This window comes from Acipenser ruthenus, chromosome 2, assembly GCF_902713425.1.
Source record: "Acipenser ruthenus chromosome 2, fAciRut3.2 maternal haplotype, whole genome shotgun sequence".
Classification (NCBI taxonomy): domain Eukaryota; kingdom Metazoa; phylum Chordata; class Actinopteri; order Acipenseriformes; family Acipenseridae; genus Acipenser; species Acipenser ruthenus.
This window is the reverse complement of record NC_081190.1, coordinates 115,416,713-115,434,915: the sequence shown is the minus strand read 5'-3', so window position 1 is coordinate 115,434,915 and position 18,203 is coordinate 115,416,713. Positions and strand designations below refer to the sequence as shown.

At 37.7% G+C, this 18,203-nt stretch overlaps 1 protein-coding gene across 3 annotated transcripts in view; it reads right to left on the bottom strand.

Moving 5' to 3' along the window:
• The window catches only part of adad1 (adenosine deaminase domain containing 1 (testis-specific)), a 31,614-nt gene extending 14,561 nt beyond the window's left edge, over positions 1-17,053 (bottom strand). The window contains exons 1-6 of one of the 3 annotated variants that reach the window (XM_059006506.1): positions 16,904-17,053; positions 6,080-6,264; positions 5,425-5,598; positions 4,957-5,124; positions 2,004-2,078; positions 1,315-1,440 (exon numbers count right to left, since the gene is read on the bottom strand). In XM_059006506.1, coding sequence (XP_058862489.1) covers positions 1,315-1,440; positions 2,004-2,078; positions 4,957-5,124; positions 5,425-5,598; positions 6,080-6,257 — 721 coding nt within the window. In that variant the 5' untranslated portion in view covers positions 6,258-6,264; positions 16,904-17,053. The remainder of the gene's footprint in view (positions 1-1,314; positions 1,441-2,003; positions 2,079-4,956; positions 5,125-5,424; positions 5,599-6,079; positions 6,265-16,903) is intronic. The other 2 variants (XM_059006505.1, XM_034015856.3) reach the window with 2 other exon arrangements.
• Positions 17,054-18,203: the final 1,150 nt, after the last annotated feature.

Below are 18,203 nucleotides of genomic sequence, written 5' to 3'. Positions count from 1 at the left end.
AGCAAGGCAGAAACCATTGCTCACGAAGAAGAACATGAATGCTCGTCTCAAGTTTGCCAAAAAGCACCTGGATGGTCCTCAAGAGTTCTGGAACAATATTCTATGGACAGACGAGTCAAAAGTGGAACTTTTTGGCCGACATGGGCCCCGTTATGTCTGGCGAAAACCAAATACTGCATTCCACAGTAATAACCTCATATCAACGGTCAAGCATGGTGGTGGTAGCGTCATGGTTTGGGGATGCTTTGCTGCATCAGGACCTGGAAGCCTTGCCATCATTGAAGGAACCATGAATTCTGCTCTGTATCAGAGAATTCTACAGGAGAATGTCAGGCCATCCGTCCGTGAGCTGAAGCTGAAGTGCAGCTGGGTCATGCAGCAAGACAATGATCCGAAACACAAAAGCAAGTCTACATCAGAATGGTTGAAGAACAAGAAATTTAAAGTTTTGGAATGGCCTAGTCAAAGTCCAGACCTAATCCCCATTGAGATGTTGTGGCAGGACCTGAAACGAGCAGCTCATGCTCGAAAACCCACAAATGTCACTGAGTTGAAGCAGTTCTGCATGGAGGAGTGGGCCAAAATTCCTCCACGGCGCTGTGAGAGACTAATCAATAACTACAGGAAGCGTTTGGTCGCAGTTATTGCTGCTAAAGGTGGCGTAACCAGTTATTGAGTCTAAGGGGGCGATTACTTTTTCACACGGGGGCATTGGGTGTTGCATAACTTTCTTTAATAAATAAATGAAATACGTATCAAATTTTTGTGTTATTTGTTCACTCAGGGTCCCTTTGATCTAATATTAGGTTTTGGTTGAAGATCTGATAACATTCAGTGTCAAAAATATGCAAAAATGCAGAAAATCAGACAGGGGGGAAATACTTTTTCACGGCACTGTATGTCTCACACTGTGCCAGGGTGCACGTGCCCCTGTGTTTAAATGTATTGTATTGTGTTTTATTATTGGTTAAACCCCCATCCCTCTAAACTCCAATGTGCCTTTTGTGTTGTGTCTTTGTTTCTGTTTCTTTGAGTTATTTAATAAATACACACCCAGCACTTCACTTGCAGTCCTGTCTCTATGTCTATACTTCCTGGTCTGTGACATCACCACCCGGCCATCCGTGACACACACATATAATGCAAGTGCCCAAATCATCCCACCCATTGTTAAATTGTGCAACTATTGGCTCTGGCTTAAGGCAACTCACTAATTATTACCTTGCTGTTTTGTGTTGCTAAAGTGGCCTACTTTATAAATCAGTGCATTCTTGCATTGCCAGAGATCGTTTTACAACCCCTCCTCATACTCACGAGTTTCAATCACAAAAGCTGCCACAGTACCCCCACAGCTTCGGAACTCTGGATGCTTGTCAATCAGCTTGTTGAGCATCTGCTTCACAGCTAGTGGAATCTTTTCGTACATTGGGTTTTTTCTTTCTAAAATCAAATTAAAATAATTCAATGAATAGTAGCCCTTGCCCTCCAAGCTTTGTTGCCGACTAAAGTGTCCTTTTTTTATACAGCATTTCTACTGGTGTCACAGGCTAAAAAGCTATCATTACAATCAGCGCTCCAATCAGATAAGGTTCTGGGTCATTGAGTAATTTACTTTCCAATTCAGTGATTTTGGGTGAGTAAAATGTGTCACAATGTCATGTGTTTCTGGCAATTCCCAGGCAGGCTACAAGTGGCCCATCATTTATCTAGCTGCTGCATGCAGTATATTCACAATTGACCACCTAGACACCAGGAACCAATGAAGTACAAGAAACCTGATAACATGCCAACTTAAGCTGTGTATTCTTTACGCATTTAATTTAAATATAATGCGTAATTTATATTTTCTCAATGCCTTAAAAACCCAGTCCACAGCTTATCTGGAGCACTGGTTACATGGCTCCATCACCTGGTATCTCTGCAACTGGTCATTTTACAGTGCTTCTTGCAACTTTCATCTTGGCAGATGACTTAATAGGAATTTTAAATACTGTTGTACTTACCATAACTAAACTTTGCATGTAAAGGTTCATGGCACAGACTCCCCTTGGGTTTCAAAGGCAGTGGAGGAGGGCCTGCTGTAAGTGCAAAAAGAAAAAGGGTTGCAATATGACTCCCCAGAAATCGTCAATGACACTCAAAAAAAGAAGAAACTGAAGTTTTTTAATAAATGAGCGTGTGCTCACCTACTGGATTTTAAAATTAAACTAGAAATTTGTGTTTTTATGAACAAAAACAAAACACTCCAGTGGCATAATCAAAGTGGTATGTTATATCAGATCAAATGGTTTGTAAAGATGAAATAATATGGAAATGTGAAAGATCTGTATCAATCAGATGTTGAAATGTGGCTGTGAAAATGTTCTACTATCACCTGTAATGGAAGTTTATTGAGAGAATCACTGAGCGCTAAGGGATTTCTTTTAATGAAAGGCGTTACACAAAATAAATATTATATATTATTATTAGAATACAACTGTGACCAACTACAGTATAAAGACCCTACGTCAAAGTGTGTGGTCTGTATCATTGATATGGCCAGTTTAAATCAATGTGGAAATAGAAGGATTCATTTTTACAATAAACTGCTGTGAATCAAACATTAAGACAGTAGCTCAAGGTGTATGGTCTCGTGAAGTTATTAGCAGTAGTAGGTGTGACAAAGCTGCTTGTTTGCAAACTTATATAAGTTTTTATGGGGATGCTTAAATAGTTGGTTTTTATGCTAATGCAGATATACCTAGATGCATGTCGGTACAAAAACACATTAGTACATTAGCAGACCTGCCAACCTTGACATATTTTTTTTTTTTGAGTAGCACTCTTTCACGCGGACATCTCGGGGGGTGGGGGTCCGGGGGGCTTCCCCCCAGAATTGTTTTAGGGTTTAAAACAGCTAAATGCTACACTCTGGTGAGTTTTCAGTAAGAATTTTTCAGTAAAAAGTAATTAGATTAGCTATGATTGTTTCAATTTAAATTTAATTGTGTTTACCTTAGTATAGATGAAACCTTTTTTAATTTATACCAACTGAAAATTATTTCAAGTACAGAAAATAGCCATTTTTGTAGTATGTTTGTATTTTATTTACTGTCAAAACATAAACTGAAATGTATAAGCTCCTAAAACAGAGAAACAAAGCACTTTCAAAAAAGGAAAAAAAAATAGTCACTAAGTCAGCACCAAATGTAATAGCTATCCACAAAGTGAGTTGTTTGGAACAGAAAGGAATCCAACAGGTAAAAACTGCACTTTCAGATCTTGAATGTTTAGCTTCATAGGTGGCTGACTTGGCTTTCCTGAGCAAGGTGTCACTAAAGGTTTGTGTGTGACACACTTGCTGCTTCGCTGACATCATGACTTTGAGCGTTACCAGTGATCTTAGCATGTCTGTGCTCAGGCTGGCTCTGTGTTGGGTTTTGTTTTTGGCCACCAAGCTGAACACTCTTTCACAGTCAGCATTACTGTGGAAGATGACCAAAATGTCTAGCGCGGTAACATTACAGTAATGCCTGATTCTTTTGTTCTGGACAGAAATATAAAGTTTCCTTCTACAAGATTCCTGCTGATCCAGACAGGAGGGTAAAATGGATTTCGGCGATTAAAAGAGAATAAAAAAAACAAAAAACACTGGACCCATTCATTTGTAGTGAGTGCTTCATAAAAAATTAATATCAGTAAGCATATATTGGTAGTTCTGATATTACGTTATTATTATTAGTAGTGGTAGTATTAAGTCCCACTAACACGCTTACTTGTATGGCCGTTTTTTTCATAAATATTTAGCTATACAGTTAAACAGGATTACACTTATGCGGGAAGGTGATTACCAGTCCTTACATAAAACAATATTTTACCGTTAACAAAATCCATAATGCTACAATGAATGCTAATGATCTTACTGAACTTCAATATAAAATCACAAACCATCCGTTTATGACTTGTTTACTTGCAAAGTAAACAGAAGCCTTATGTACCTTAACCACATTAACAATGTTAATGCTGTGCTCATTTTTATAAAATTGCATTGTACTGATATCCCTGTATGGTAACAGGCGTTTGTGAAAAACGGGACAACGAGCCAAAAACAGAATATTAAACTTAAATATTGTACTATATTATTATAATAAATGTTTGTACTTACTCCCTCGCCATTCTTGTAAAATCCTCATTCAGCTGTATTTTCTTTTCATGCGATGCAGTTATCTAAACCAAGCACGTTTTTGTTTTTTATTTTTTTTAAACGCAAGTGGGTTTTTTCGTCAGACAAAAAATGAATGCATAACTAATGCATTAATTAAAAAACAAAGGTACCGTAGCCAGTTTGAAATAAATAATTTCCTCACAAGTCACAGTACTTCACACTCCCTCCCTCCAGTGTGTCCGAAACTGGCAGTTGAAACACAAACGAGTCAGCTCAACAAAGCCTGATAGGCTACAGTAGAATGTCAGTGATTATACAAAGAAACTGGGTGGTAGGAATTTCTGTCAGTCAACCCACGATAACTTTTTTTTTTTTTTTTTTTTTAAATGGAGTTTGGATCGTCAACTAAACTCAAAAGCCGATTGGTTATTCTATCACGTAACTAAACTCAAAACCTGATTGGTTAATCTATCTTGCTTGCCTTGCCCTAAGGCCGGCCCTGACGTTAGATGCAACACTTTCTCTAACTACAGACAACATCATAGACGATGAGCGAAATATGGATTACGTATTATTGTGAATCATCTCTGATAAAAGCGTACCCGCGTATTACCAACTCAAAATGCGTAGCGGATACGCAAAATGCGTAGAGGTTAGCAGGTCTGCATTAGAAGTAGCATGAAAAAAATAATAAAAAAATGCTTCTTTTTTAACCCAGATAATTGAATTTACATTCAAGTACTGAAACCTAGTGGTCACCAATTTTAACCCACAAAAATTACATTATATATATTTCCAATTCTTAAACTAACCTGATGCTTCAAGGAGCTTTGGCTTTTTGTCAAGAGACTGCAGGAACTCATCAAGAGCAGATCTTGCAGCACTGGCCTTTGCTTCCTTTTTATTCTGTCCCATTCCTGTCTTGTACTCAACACCATCAATTACAGCACAGAATGCAAAGTAGAGTCCTTGGATATTACCTGTTGACAAATTATAAACACTACCTTTGCTGAGCTTTCGGCTTGATCATGAGCCATTATTATTTGTATTTCATGTTTCTGACTGCCCACGACAGCAACACAAAGCATTTCTATTTTTTGCTTCGGCAGGTTATATAATCTGGCCCAGGCTCAAAATACCATTAAACTACATGCTACAATTTTAAATAAAAAAGATATATAAAATCAACTTCACCATGATGATTTGTTGAAATGTTTTTGCACATGTGGTGTGCAATTTCCTCAATAACAAATCCCCACCTCTATAACACTCATTCTTACCTGTGGTTACCGTTTCCTTGAACTCAAGATGAAATTGCAGTAACTGTGCCAACTCATATAATGCCGATACAGCATGTGTTTCTCCTCTCCTGTATTTTTCAAGAAGCTCTTCTGGGATGTTCTTTTGTCTTGTTTCTTCTTTAGCTGGTGCATTTTGAGCACCTTTAGTAGCTGCTGAGAATAAGTTATTAAAAACTGCAGCATCCCACAATCATGTTCAATTTTACACTAAAACACTAGTTTCTACAGTTTCTGATACTTTGCATAGTATAAATCTTTCATACTGTGGTTTTGCCTTACTAATAGTGTGAAAGATTGTAGTGTGCAAAATTTGGTTTGTCCAATTTTTGCTTATAATCCCAATTTTAGGTACACTTATGTAACCTTGTGTATATGTTTGGTTGGAGTCTATTGGCTGGTTTCCAGACCCTGACATTAATGATGTACTACCTAATGTTTCCTTAAGTAAACAGGTAACTACAAAAGTAAATGTTGTACTAAACAGAACGCATGGTTTAAATGGTATTGTAATTTGTGACAAAAAAAAAATATGGCTGCTTGCAAGTTACTTTTTTAAATAATTTAAAAGAAATAAAAAGCTAATTTAAACAGAATTTTTACCACTGAAACAGAACTAATCTAATATAGTTCTTACATTTGGGAAGAACATCCTTTTTTGATCCCACATCTGCGCTGTTGTTGTTAAGGTTAACAGAGAAGTTCGGGGCCAGGAAAGGCATGTGCATTCCAGGAGGTACAGACGTGTTCTTCTTTAAAATCTGAGCAAAGCTGGGCCCTCTAGAACCTCGTACACATGAACCACGGCCTGCCATTGAGACTCTATACAACAAATACAATTAATCAAAACTATGGAGTGAAATAACATTCTAAAATACTTGTGTGTAAAATAAATGTGTACCTACAAAATAAATGTATAGACTCGTAAAAAGCATCTGTATGCAAATGTACGGGCACAAAAACTCAAAAATACAAGTACAACATCAAGATAAGAGTACAACTCATTTTAGTTATTTCATGCTCAGGCAGCCACAGCCGATGCAATCCAGGAGTATTTAAATGTATGCGTAAGCTGCGGCTTGCAGTCTAGTGTAAGTGTAGGGAGAGCTGTATTTCAGCTGCACTGTGCACACTCTCAGCTGGCCTTGTACTGTTCCACCATTTTATTATTTATAATGTATATTAATAGTTTACTTTTATATCAGTTGTTTTCAATTTCCTGTGCATGGAACACGTGTTACAAAGGAAAACAAATAAGTTTAATAACGTCAGGTAAACAAACATCACAATCCTAAATATTTTTTTTGAATTGGTTACATTGAGAAGGCTGACATGTTTTTGCAAAATGCTAATTATTATTATTATTATTATTATTATTATTATTATTTACTACAAGACGTCTGAGAAAGAGGAACAACACTTGGCTGGTTATTATACCTATAACTTTCAATTGTTTGCCAGATACTGTGATGCATTTTTTTTGTGATCTTTTGTTGCTTTTGTGCATTTTCATTTCAGTGAACTTTGACATTAGGGCCTTATCGGGCACTATATTCTGCAGTTTTGAACACTGACTTTTGATACTGTTAAAGTCTGTGTCTCAGTAGTCCCCTGGGCGAGTACTTAAAACAAATGTACACATATACTCTGACGTTTAGTCTTGCATTAAAAAAATGCAGGGAAGTCAATTTTTTAACGGGGTGTAGCAATGGTGAATAAGCATTCACAAATAATGCTTAGAAAACAGTCACTCGGAACTGAAACCTCCCTTCATCTCCCCTGCAATGCCAACCCAATTTAATGACGTTTTACGTTTGTGTTCTTCCTTTGTGCAGGATTCGATGTTTATCGTTTCAATTTACTGAAACACGTTGCATTTATTGAAGTAAGTGTAAAGTCATTTTACAAAAATTTGGAGATATATACTGGGATACGACTGACTGAAGTTGTCATTAGTACTAACGAGGTCAAACTTATACCAATACAGTACTGGTGATCGATAATCAATTAGTCAGATAGTGAAAACCAGGCTTTAAACACCGATAATACTAGGTGCACAAGAGGTGATTCTGAAAGTGCTCCGGGGCTCATGCACCAATGGGGGAACATAAGGTCCCGCATAGTGAAAATAAATCAACTGTTCTGTCAATATATAGTGTGGATGTTTCACAAGCAGAACTGTTATTACAGCTTTTACAAATATAAAATCCATTTATACAAAGTCTCCCAGCTTTCTTGAAAACAACTGTGTTTCCCTTGTTTTTCTTTTATATTTGTTATGCTGTCATTAGTATCTATAGTAGATTCAGCATCTGACAGTTCTGGCAGATTCAACTGTACTTGCTGAAGCGGTTTTCTCCCACTGCTAATTTAAAAAAAAAAAAAAAAAAAAAAAAGCCACCTAGCTAACAATTTAATCCTGAGGGTTACAGTGAAACATACCGTCTTTAATTTGGGACTTTAGCGAACACTGCATGTGTACATTAATTACTGTAGCTAGTAATTCATAGCCAGCCAGCACACACAGTGCCTTGCACTGACCAATTCTCTCATATTACTGAATTACAAATGGTACATTGAAATTTCGTTCTGTTTGATATTTTATTTTAAAACACTGAAACTCAAAATCAATTATTGTAAGGTGACATTGGTTTTATGTTGGGAAATATTTTTAAGAAAAATAAAAAACTTAAATATCTTGTTTGCAATTCAATCCCTGTGCTGTGGAAGCTGCCAGTTTACACCGATGAAAGAAATTGCCCTAACGAGGACACAATTACCTTACCATTGGCCTCCACCTGTGAACCATTAAAGTTGCTGTCACATTTTCTGGATAAAAACCCCACTGTTGAAGGATCATTGGTCAGGCTGTGAATCTGAAGGAAAATGAAGACCAAAGAGCATTCTACAGAAGTTAGAGATACAGTAATACAAATGCATAGATTAGGGAAAGGGTACAAAATAATATCCAAGTGTTTGGATATCCCAGTGAGCACAGTTGGATCAATAAGGAAGTGGAAGCTGCATCACACCACCCAGGCACTGCCAAGAAAAGGCCGTCCCTCAAAACTCAGCGCTCAAACAAGAAGGAGACTTGTGAGAGAAGCCACAGAGAGGCCAACAATCACTTTGAAGGAGCTACAGAGTTTGGTGGCTGGGAGTGGAGTAATGGTGCACCAGTCAACCATATCAAGAGCTCTGCATAACACTGGCCTGCTTCAGTATGGGAGGGTGGCAAGAAAGAAGCAGGGCATCTTGTTAAAACTGAAGGAAGAATGGATGGAGCAAAATACAGGGAAATACTGCAAGCGAACCTGCTTCAGTCTGCTATAAAACTGAAGCTTGGGAGGAAATTCACCTTTCAGCAGGACAATGACCCCAAGCACAAGGCCAAAGCAACATTGGAGTGGCTCAAGAACAAAAAGGTGAATGACCTACAGTGGCCCAGTCAAAGTCCTGATCTCAATCCCATTGAGAATCTGTGGCACTATTTGAAAATTTCGGTCCACAAACGTCGTCCAACCAACCTGAACAACCTGGAGAAAATCTGCCAAGAAGAATGGGCCAAAATCACTCAGACACTGTGTGCAAAGCTGGTAATACTTACCCCAAAAGACTTAAAGCTGTTAATGCAGCGAAAGGTGGCTCTACCAAATATTAATGTGGGGGGGTTGAATACTTATGCAAGCAAGATATTTCAGTTTTCCCAACATAAAACCAATGTCACCTTACCATAATTGATTTTGATAGTGTTTTAAAATAAAATATCAAACAGAACGAAATTTCAATGTACCATTTGTAAATCAGTAATGTGAGAGAATTGGTCAGGGGTCTGAATACTTTTGCAAGGCACTGTATATATATATTTTACAACATTTATACATATAAATGTATCAGGTATGTCTTTTCTTCCTTATTACTGATAATAATAGAGTAACTACCGTGTTAACTCGAATTCAAGTCGCACCCCCAAATACGGACACCAAAAAAAAAAATAATGACTGCAAGTCACATTTAACTCAATGAAAAAACACAGTAATTAACAGTTAAATTACTTTAATTTCTAGGTGCCAGCAGGGAACACTGTATTACTGTACATTAAAGCATCAGAGTACGTCACATACTATATTACAAATGCAAATGTTAAAACAAAATATGTACAGAGTACAGTACAGAACAGTACTTTCAGTATTGAACGACAGATATTGCAGTTTATGGTAGCTGGGGAAGGGTAAATTACCTTGAACTTTATTTCAGTCTGCTTTTATTGTCCTCGTTTGTTTAATTTGGCCAACGTGACTCTGTCATGTTCGCAAGCAAAATTAGTGCAAGACAGAAATATGGAGTTCATTTTAGGTTTGAGTTAGGAGTTTGTGTGACCAAGTTTAGTAAAAAATACCCTGAATATTTATTTTTGGCAAAATGACCCTTTGTATTTTTTCATTATGAATGTTTGTTCTTTTTAAAATAGGATTTTTTTATAGGCCCCTACCACTTTATTTTTACAATTGAAAAGTGACCTATATTTTATTTTTGTAACAATAAATGTGAGAATCATTAAAAAAACATTGATTTGTGTTTCTTTGAATTAACATTTCATCAACATAATAGGCTCTACGTATTTCTTTTTTGTTTTATGAATGAGTATGAAATCGCCTTGGTGCCCTTGGGCTGGATTTATGTTTTGCCTTTTTGCCCCCCTAGAACTGCCTTGGTGCCCCTGAATCTCCACACCCAACAAAGGCAACATTGCCTTGCCCTTCATGACCTTAACTTTGCGCCCTGTATGTAGCATATGAGATTTCAGTATGTAGAGTATGAGGAGTTAGTTTGAATTATGTCCCTAACGGCACTTCAAAAATTTATGAAGTTTTTTAGACAATGGTAAATTATTATTATTATTATTATTATAGACACTGCTGCTGTACCCTTGAGCAAGGTACTTTACCTAGATTGCTCCAATAAAAACCCAAATGTATAAATGAGTAATTGTATGTAAAAATAATGTGTAAAAAATAATGTAATTATATGTAAAAATAATGTGATATCTTGTAACAACTGTAAGTCACCCTGGATAAGGGCATCTGCTAAGAAAGAAAGAAATAATAATAATAATAATAATAATAATAATAATAATAATAATAATAATAGGCATTTTACAAAAACATGTCAGCCTGCTCAATGTAACCAATTCAAATGCAATATTCATGATAGGGATGTTTGTTTAGCTGGCGTTTTTTTTACTTATTTGTTTTCCTTCGTAACACATTTGAGTAAACATAAGAACATAAGAAAGTTTACAAACGAGAGGAGGCCATTCAGCCCATCTTGCTCGTTTGGTTGTTAGTAGCTTATTGATCCCAGAATCTCATCAAGCAGCTTCTTGAAGGATCCCAGGGTGTCAGCTTCAACAACATTACTGGGGAGTTGGTTCCAGACCCTCACAATTCTCTGTGTAAAAAAGTGCCTCCTATTTTCTGTTCTGAATGCCCCTTAATCTAATCTCCATTTGTGACCCCTGGTCCTTGTTTCTTTTTTCAGGTCAAAAAAGTCCCCTGGGTCGACATTGTCTATACCTTTTAGGATTTTGAATGCTTGAATCAGATCACCGCGTAGTCTTCTTTGTTCAAGACGGAATAGATTCAATTCTTTTAGCCTGTCTGCATACGACATGCCTTTTAAACCCGGGATAATTCTGGTTTCTCTTCTTTGCACTCTTTCTAGAGCAGCAATATCCTTTTTGTAACAAGGTGACCAAAACTGAACTAAGGATGGGCATTTGGAATTATTTCACTATTCAAGTACTCTCATGATTTTATTATCGAGTACTTGAGTACTCTTGAGAATATTTATTTAATTCGTGCACATTTATGTAAATTACCCTAACGCCAGCCATGATGTAAGTCTTATTAACCATGACAGATTGTAATGGCTAAGGTTTGCCATTTCATACACAAGTCAACAACAAAAATAAGTGCAATTTGAAAATAATTTAATAAACATGAGAACGGAGAATCACTTTGTGTCCTAAGTAACCAGGCTACATTTAGCCTATTGCACAATTAAACCATTTTTAATGAAACCGTCAAAAGTTAACATAAATCTGAGAGAAATAAATACTTATCGTAGGCCTGACGCATTCTTGTGCAAAAGTTTTAAAAAATATTTCGCTAGAAAATCAATAATCTTTGTTAAAAAAAACGAGCATGTCCATCGGCATCGGAGTCAGTAATGCAATAATCCTCCCCAAAGAGTGTGTTGAGCGCTTGTGGGAGCTTGTGATGTGGGAGCTTGCTGTGGGTGTGTCATTGCGGCTTGTCGCTTCTGTCTGGGCATCAGAATAACACGACGTTGCAAAAACTGCATTCAAAATGTATTGTTAATGTAAGCATTTCAAATTTCATGGTCTATCTTTGTATTTCACAATACCACATTGACATCACGTTTTTTATGTTTTATTTTACAAAGCTTATGAAATTAATTTTTAACATTACTTCCCTTGATTTAAATTCAACACTCCTCACAATATATCCGAGCATCTTTTTGGCCTTTTTTATAGCTTCCCCACATTGTCTAGATTTTTCATAGATTCCTTCTTCAATTTCAGTATCTCCCATATGATATTTATAATGCACATTTTTATTGCCTGCGTGCAGTACTTTATACTTTTCTCTATTAAATGTCATTTGCCATGTGTCTGCCCAGTTCTGAATGCTGTCTAGATCACTTTGAATGACTTTTGCTGCTGCAACAGTGTTTGCCACTCCTCCTATTTTTGTATCGCCTGCAAATTTAACAAGTTTGCTTACTATACCAGAATCTAAATCATTAATGTAGATTAGGAATAGCAGAGGACCTAATACCAATCCCTGTGGTACTCCACTTGTTACCTTGTTGTTGCATGCAAAGAGGCAATTGAAAACAACGGATATAAAAATAAACTATTAAAATAAAACGGTGGAACAGTACCTGTCCAGCGCCGTGCAACTGAAATACAGCTCTCCCTACACTGCGGCCCTGTCCACACTATATAACCGATCTTGAGAACCATACTCAAAAACATTTTAATTAATCCAGCTCAAAACGTCCACACTGAACTACAGTTTCATGTTTAGTCAGGCTTAATGCATACAAACACTATTCAAATAGTTTGGTTACAGTTCCTAGCAGCGTAATGAACAGTGGAAATGAATACGATAATACCCCACCATGCACTGTATTTTATTTATTTATTTATTTTCATTTAGTTGTCGCCAATTATTTTACCCTGGTTTTCACCCCAATTTAGCATGCCCAATTATTATCTGTATCCCCGGCTCACCGCTCGCAATCCCCCAGTCGACTTGGGAAACGGAGGCTGGAACACGTGTCCTCCGAAACGTGCTCCTGCCAAGCCTTCATTTTTCGCACTGCAGATCAACAGCAATGCCACCAGTCCTATAGTGCCGGAGGACAACACAGATCTGGCGGCTCCACTGCAGAGCCACAGGTGCCCTATCGGCCACAGGGGTCGCTAATGCGCAGTGAGCCGTGGATTCCCCTGCCGACCTAAGCCCTCCCTACCCGGGCGGCGCTCAGCCAATTGTGCGCCGCCCCCTAGGAACTCCCAGTCATGGTCGGCTGTGACATAGCCTGGATTCGAAGCTGCCGATCTCCACGCTATAGGGCACATCCTGCACTCCGGGGGGAGCGCCTTTACTGGATGCGCCACTCGGGAACCCCCTGCACTGTATTTTATTTGATAATAATCGGTTATGTTCCATATTAATAGAGGTCCATATTGCTAAAAAGAAAAAAGAAGTATTTTCGAAAAGTAAGTTCAAACACACACACGCAAGGATGAACCCCTCCAACCCCCGGAGGGCGAGAGTTCCCAGTGGGAGGCCCTGTATTCCTCGCTGGTCCCAAGAGGAGCTGGGGACCTTGGATGGAGGGTACTGCACAGAGTGCTCGCGTCAGGAAAGATCCTGCATCACTTTACCGAATCGGATCGTACAGCTGCAGCCGTTCTTCCTCCTCTTGAGGAGGTTCTCCTGCTGCAGTTCGGGCTGCATTTCTCCCACACCCTGTTTATTTTTGGGCACCCTGTTCATGGCTCCATCAAGAATAGGGACCTCCTGGTTAATCTGCTCTTGGCTTTTGCTAAACTGGCCTTTTCAGGGCCCTTGTCAGATCCCGGGTTGTGTTAGAGCACGCCAACACGGGAGTCCACTGGCGACAAGATGGCTTTTGTTGACCAGTGGGCTCTAAGTGTTTATTTTGGATCACTTTTGCAATTATTTATTTAATTTACAGTCATTTTTAATTTATTTATTCTTTTTTTTTGTTAAAATTAATTAGTCACCATCTCTGTTAGCACCCCCTTTTTGGTTTGGTGGGTGCTAATCTGAATTTTTATTTTTATTTTATTATTTTTTTTTTTAAAGGTATTTAATGAAGCTTAAACTACTATTATTACTACTACTACCACCACCACCACCACCACCAACAACAACAACAACAGGAACTTAGGCAAGGAGATTGGTTTTGTCTCCATGACACATCAACAGTCGCTTGCACAGTTAGCATTCAACTTTTTTTTTCATTGTCTAGGCATTTAACAAAAAAAATCAGCGGAGGGGTTTCGAGACATTTCTTTCAATATAGCTTACGCTACACAACGCTTTGCTGTTTGAATGAAGCAATTAAAGGTTTGCCACTGGATAACATGAACTGGGTGGGGGCGGACGGTGCTCAGTTTTTGAAATTAAAATGATCAGTGTTTGTGTATATTTTGTATGTTTCAAACATGTTCTACCACCTCTTACACTGTCTTGTACACTAGGTATTCAGTACATATTTTACTGAAGCACTGCAGCTGCTATAGGTTTAGTCCCCCATGAAAAACGTGATTGCGGTGCGATTTTGCGGAATGCACTCAGAGTTGCATAATTATTGATTTTCCACGGCAAAGCGCCTAACTTGCATTCATAATAACAAATTCAAGTTTTTTAAACATTCCACAAGGTAGCGCTGTGAGATTTTTGAATACCTCTGCTTTGTTTATCTTGCTCAACCCGCTTAGGAAAAGCAATCCACTTGTTTACACTGACGTGCTGTAGCTATTCAAATCCTCAGCTAACACGGATACATTTTTAAGAGCAAAGCCGCTGATCGTGCTGGGGAATACCAGAGACTCTTGTTTTGCAGACCATGCATGTCGTTTCTGTAGAAACTATCAGCGCCGTTTCCTCTACTTCAATGGGAAAGCACGACTTTAAACATCTGACACACAGTCCTGACAAAATGGAGAACATTTTTTAAATTTATTTTTATTTCAGTCAATTTTATAGTTTCTAGTTGCAGTTGCTCACTTTCAAATAAGTTTTCCCCTCACAGCAGTAAAGGTTTAAAACTGCAAAATGCCAGTATTTATTTGAGCATTTATTTTACTTTTCTACCTGCTGACAGTGGCCTCACAATTTTGTTTTTGGAATTAATAAAAGTTATTAAAGTTTCAATACATGTTTTTGTGTATTATTTTGCTGTGTGGTCCAGTGGTTAAAGCAAAGGGCTTGTAACCAGGAGGTCCCCGGTTCAAATCCCACCTCAGCCACTGACTCATTGTGTGACCCTGAGTAAGTCACTTAACCTCCTTGTGCTCCGTCTTTCCGGTGAGACGTAATTGTAAGTGACTCTGCAGCTGATGCATAGTTCACACACACTAGTCTCTAAGTCTCTAAGGGGGACTATAGGTTACATTAATACATGTGGTGGCACTTTTAATTAAAGTAAACATTCTAGAACTAACAAATGTTTAAATAAGAAAAATAAGTATTATTTTATAGGAAAACTACATAATTTATTAACATACAAATTACAATTTTACATTTCTGGGCACCCACCTGAAACCTCAGTGCATATACCGTCTTCTCTACACTCAGTGTCTTAGACTGGCGGTTGTCATGCTGCTCAAGTATAAATTTGATAAATTACAAGTATTTTTTATATATTTTATTCATTCGGCCGATAATGACAATTATTGTGATAATTTACAGACAATAACCGATAGCTTCAAATGTAATTATCGTCCAACCCTAATGGTCATGTCGCTACTAAAGTATCTGATCGCAAATTAAGCACTCCAATTGAGTCGGGGTGTGGCTGGCACCCTTTACACTTGACTGGAAGCTGCAAACATGCGCCTGCAATTTAAATACCTACCGATCACTGCGGCATTGGGCTTGGCTGGCTGAGCTTCGCATACAAGTTTTTTTTGTGTGTGTGTGAACGTGAAATAACTGTCAAAAATGAGTTGTACTCGGACATTTTGATATAAATGTATTTTTACATACTTGTATTTTACGACTACGCAGAATGCTTTTTACATGTACAAGTCTACACAATTATTTTACAGATACAACACACACACAAATATTTCAGTTATTTCACTCCATACAAAACATGGGGGGAATGAACATGTCGAGGAAGGAATGGGAAATATTAGGTACATTACGCAGGGTGAGAAATACCTTTTAAATATGCAGTCCCTCGTGCTTTGAAGCCCTTAAATAAATAAATAATAACAAAAAAGATATCAAAGTTTTACTGTATGTTCACTAACTAATGCCCAGCGTTAAGCAGTAACCTAACCTTATAAAATACTTTTGGAATCTGGTAGTACAAAACTGTACAAACAGCAGCAACACGGACACATATACAAGCACTGTGTATAAAATTGAAAGCTGAGTTGTTTTTTTGTTTGATTGTTCGTTCGACACCCCGTGATAATAATACATGAGTATTTTTTATGCGATCAAATAAACGGGTTAATTAAACATAGACCGGAATCAGATTATCTGGACAGTTTTGGGTCTAGTTTATAAAAAGGGGAAAAGTAGTTAAAACCAAAAACATACTTAAATGTTGTTGAAGCTGACACCCTGGGATCCTTCAAGAAGCTGCTTGATGAGATTCTGGGATCAATAAGCTACTAACAACCAAACGAGCAAGATGGGCTGAATGGCAAAATGTTTAATCAAAGATTGGCGCTTAAGTTAAAATTATATATATATACACACACATTTTTTTTAACGGGGGAAACTACAAAGTTCAGTATACACAAGTTTTTAGGTGTTCGGGTGCTGTGCGTGTTTAAAAAGCCGAGATCTAGCCCCTTCATATCCAGCGTGCTATACATGAATCGACACTTTCAATTTCACAAATGTTATTTTCAATGCAGTAATAAAACTGGAAAACAGACATCGAATCAACTCAATCATCATCATCATCATCATCATCATAATAATAATAATAATAATAATAATAATTGTCTCGAGCTCGTGTTACATATTTCAACGACAAAATGAGAAACCACATTACTAATTAAATATGTAAAACATTTGTAATGGAATACGATTTTGACGTTTGTCAACAGTAACTTTTAATGTCTACGTTTATTATTAGAACTAAATTGAAATACCTTTAAGTTTCACGTGAGTTTTATACTCAAAGCTGTACAGTCTTCTCGTCGTTTTAAAAATGGCTGTTAACATTACACCACGTGATCTATGAAACCCACTTACGAAAAGCCATCAAGCACGCGATCCTACACACGGTCATGCGCAGTAGCACACGGCCGCTGAGATACGGTCATGCGCAGTAGCACACGGCAGCGCTCACACGGGCGTTGCGCAACAGATATCTTTTTTTTTGCTTTTAATTGTGTGTGTATATATATATATATATATATATATATATATATATATATATATATATATATATATATATATATATATATATATATATATATATATATATATATATATATATATATATATATATATATATATATATATATATATTGAAATGATCGGTAGCTAGTTTATACGCGGGCAGCAGTGTGGAGTAGTGGTTAGGGCTCTGGACTCTTGACCGGAGGGTTGTGGGTTCAATTCCCAGTGGAGGACACTGCTGTTGTACCCTTGAGCAAGGTACTTTACCTAGATTGCTCCAGTAAAAACCCAACTGTAAAAATGGGTAATTGTATGTGAAATAATGTATAATGTCATATCTTGTAACAATTGTAAGTCGCCCTGGATAAGGGCGTCTGCTAAGAAATTAATAATATGGCAGGTGTCTACTAAGTTTGGTACTTGGACTTGTAGTTGATAAAGATATGCTTTTTTATTTAGAAAGATTTTTGTTAGGTAGATGTCCATTACATGAGAGTAAGTGTTAAAACTTCATGCTGACATTAGACTCAGCTCTCATCAAGCTAAGCACCAACTAAGACATAGCTTATTTTACTGTAAACTAATGTGATCCATCTGCGTTTCCTTCATTCTGATGTAGATATCCTTCTGCCTGGTGATGGCTGAAGTGTAAAGCTGTTTCCAGGGATCAGCCTATTTTGCCTCCCTGGCACATCAGCACACACAACGGCTGCAATGCTGGCTCCAGGCATCAACCACAGTGAAGCCTCTCTAGCGCATCAGCATGACAACCGTCTGGATTGAGCGAAGTAGGGTATCTGGGGGTCTTCAAGTGGGCACCTTCCATCCTTGGTGTTTCGTCAACTAGCCCACGACTCCTTAAGAGGGCTCCACAGTGATTCTGTCACATAGCAATGCAGCATCAGCGGCTCCACTTATACCCAAAATAGATAGATAACATTTGGGAGTCTTTCCATGAAGTATTCTACGGATGAGAACGTCTTTTCTCAAAATCAGACTTCAGCATGCTTAAGTACCAGGTCATGCCATGGGATTTCTTTGGAAGAG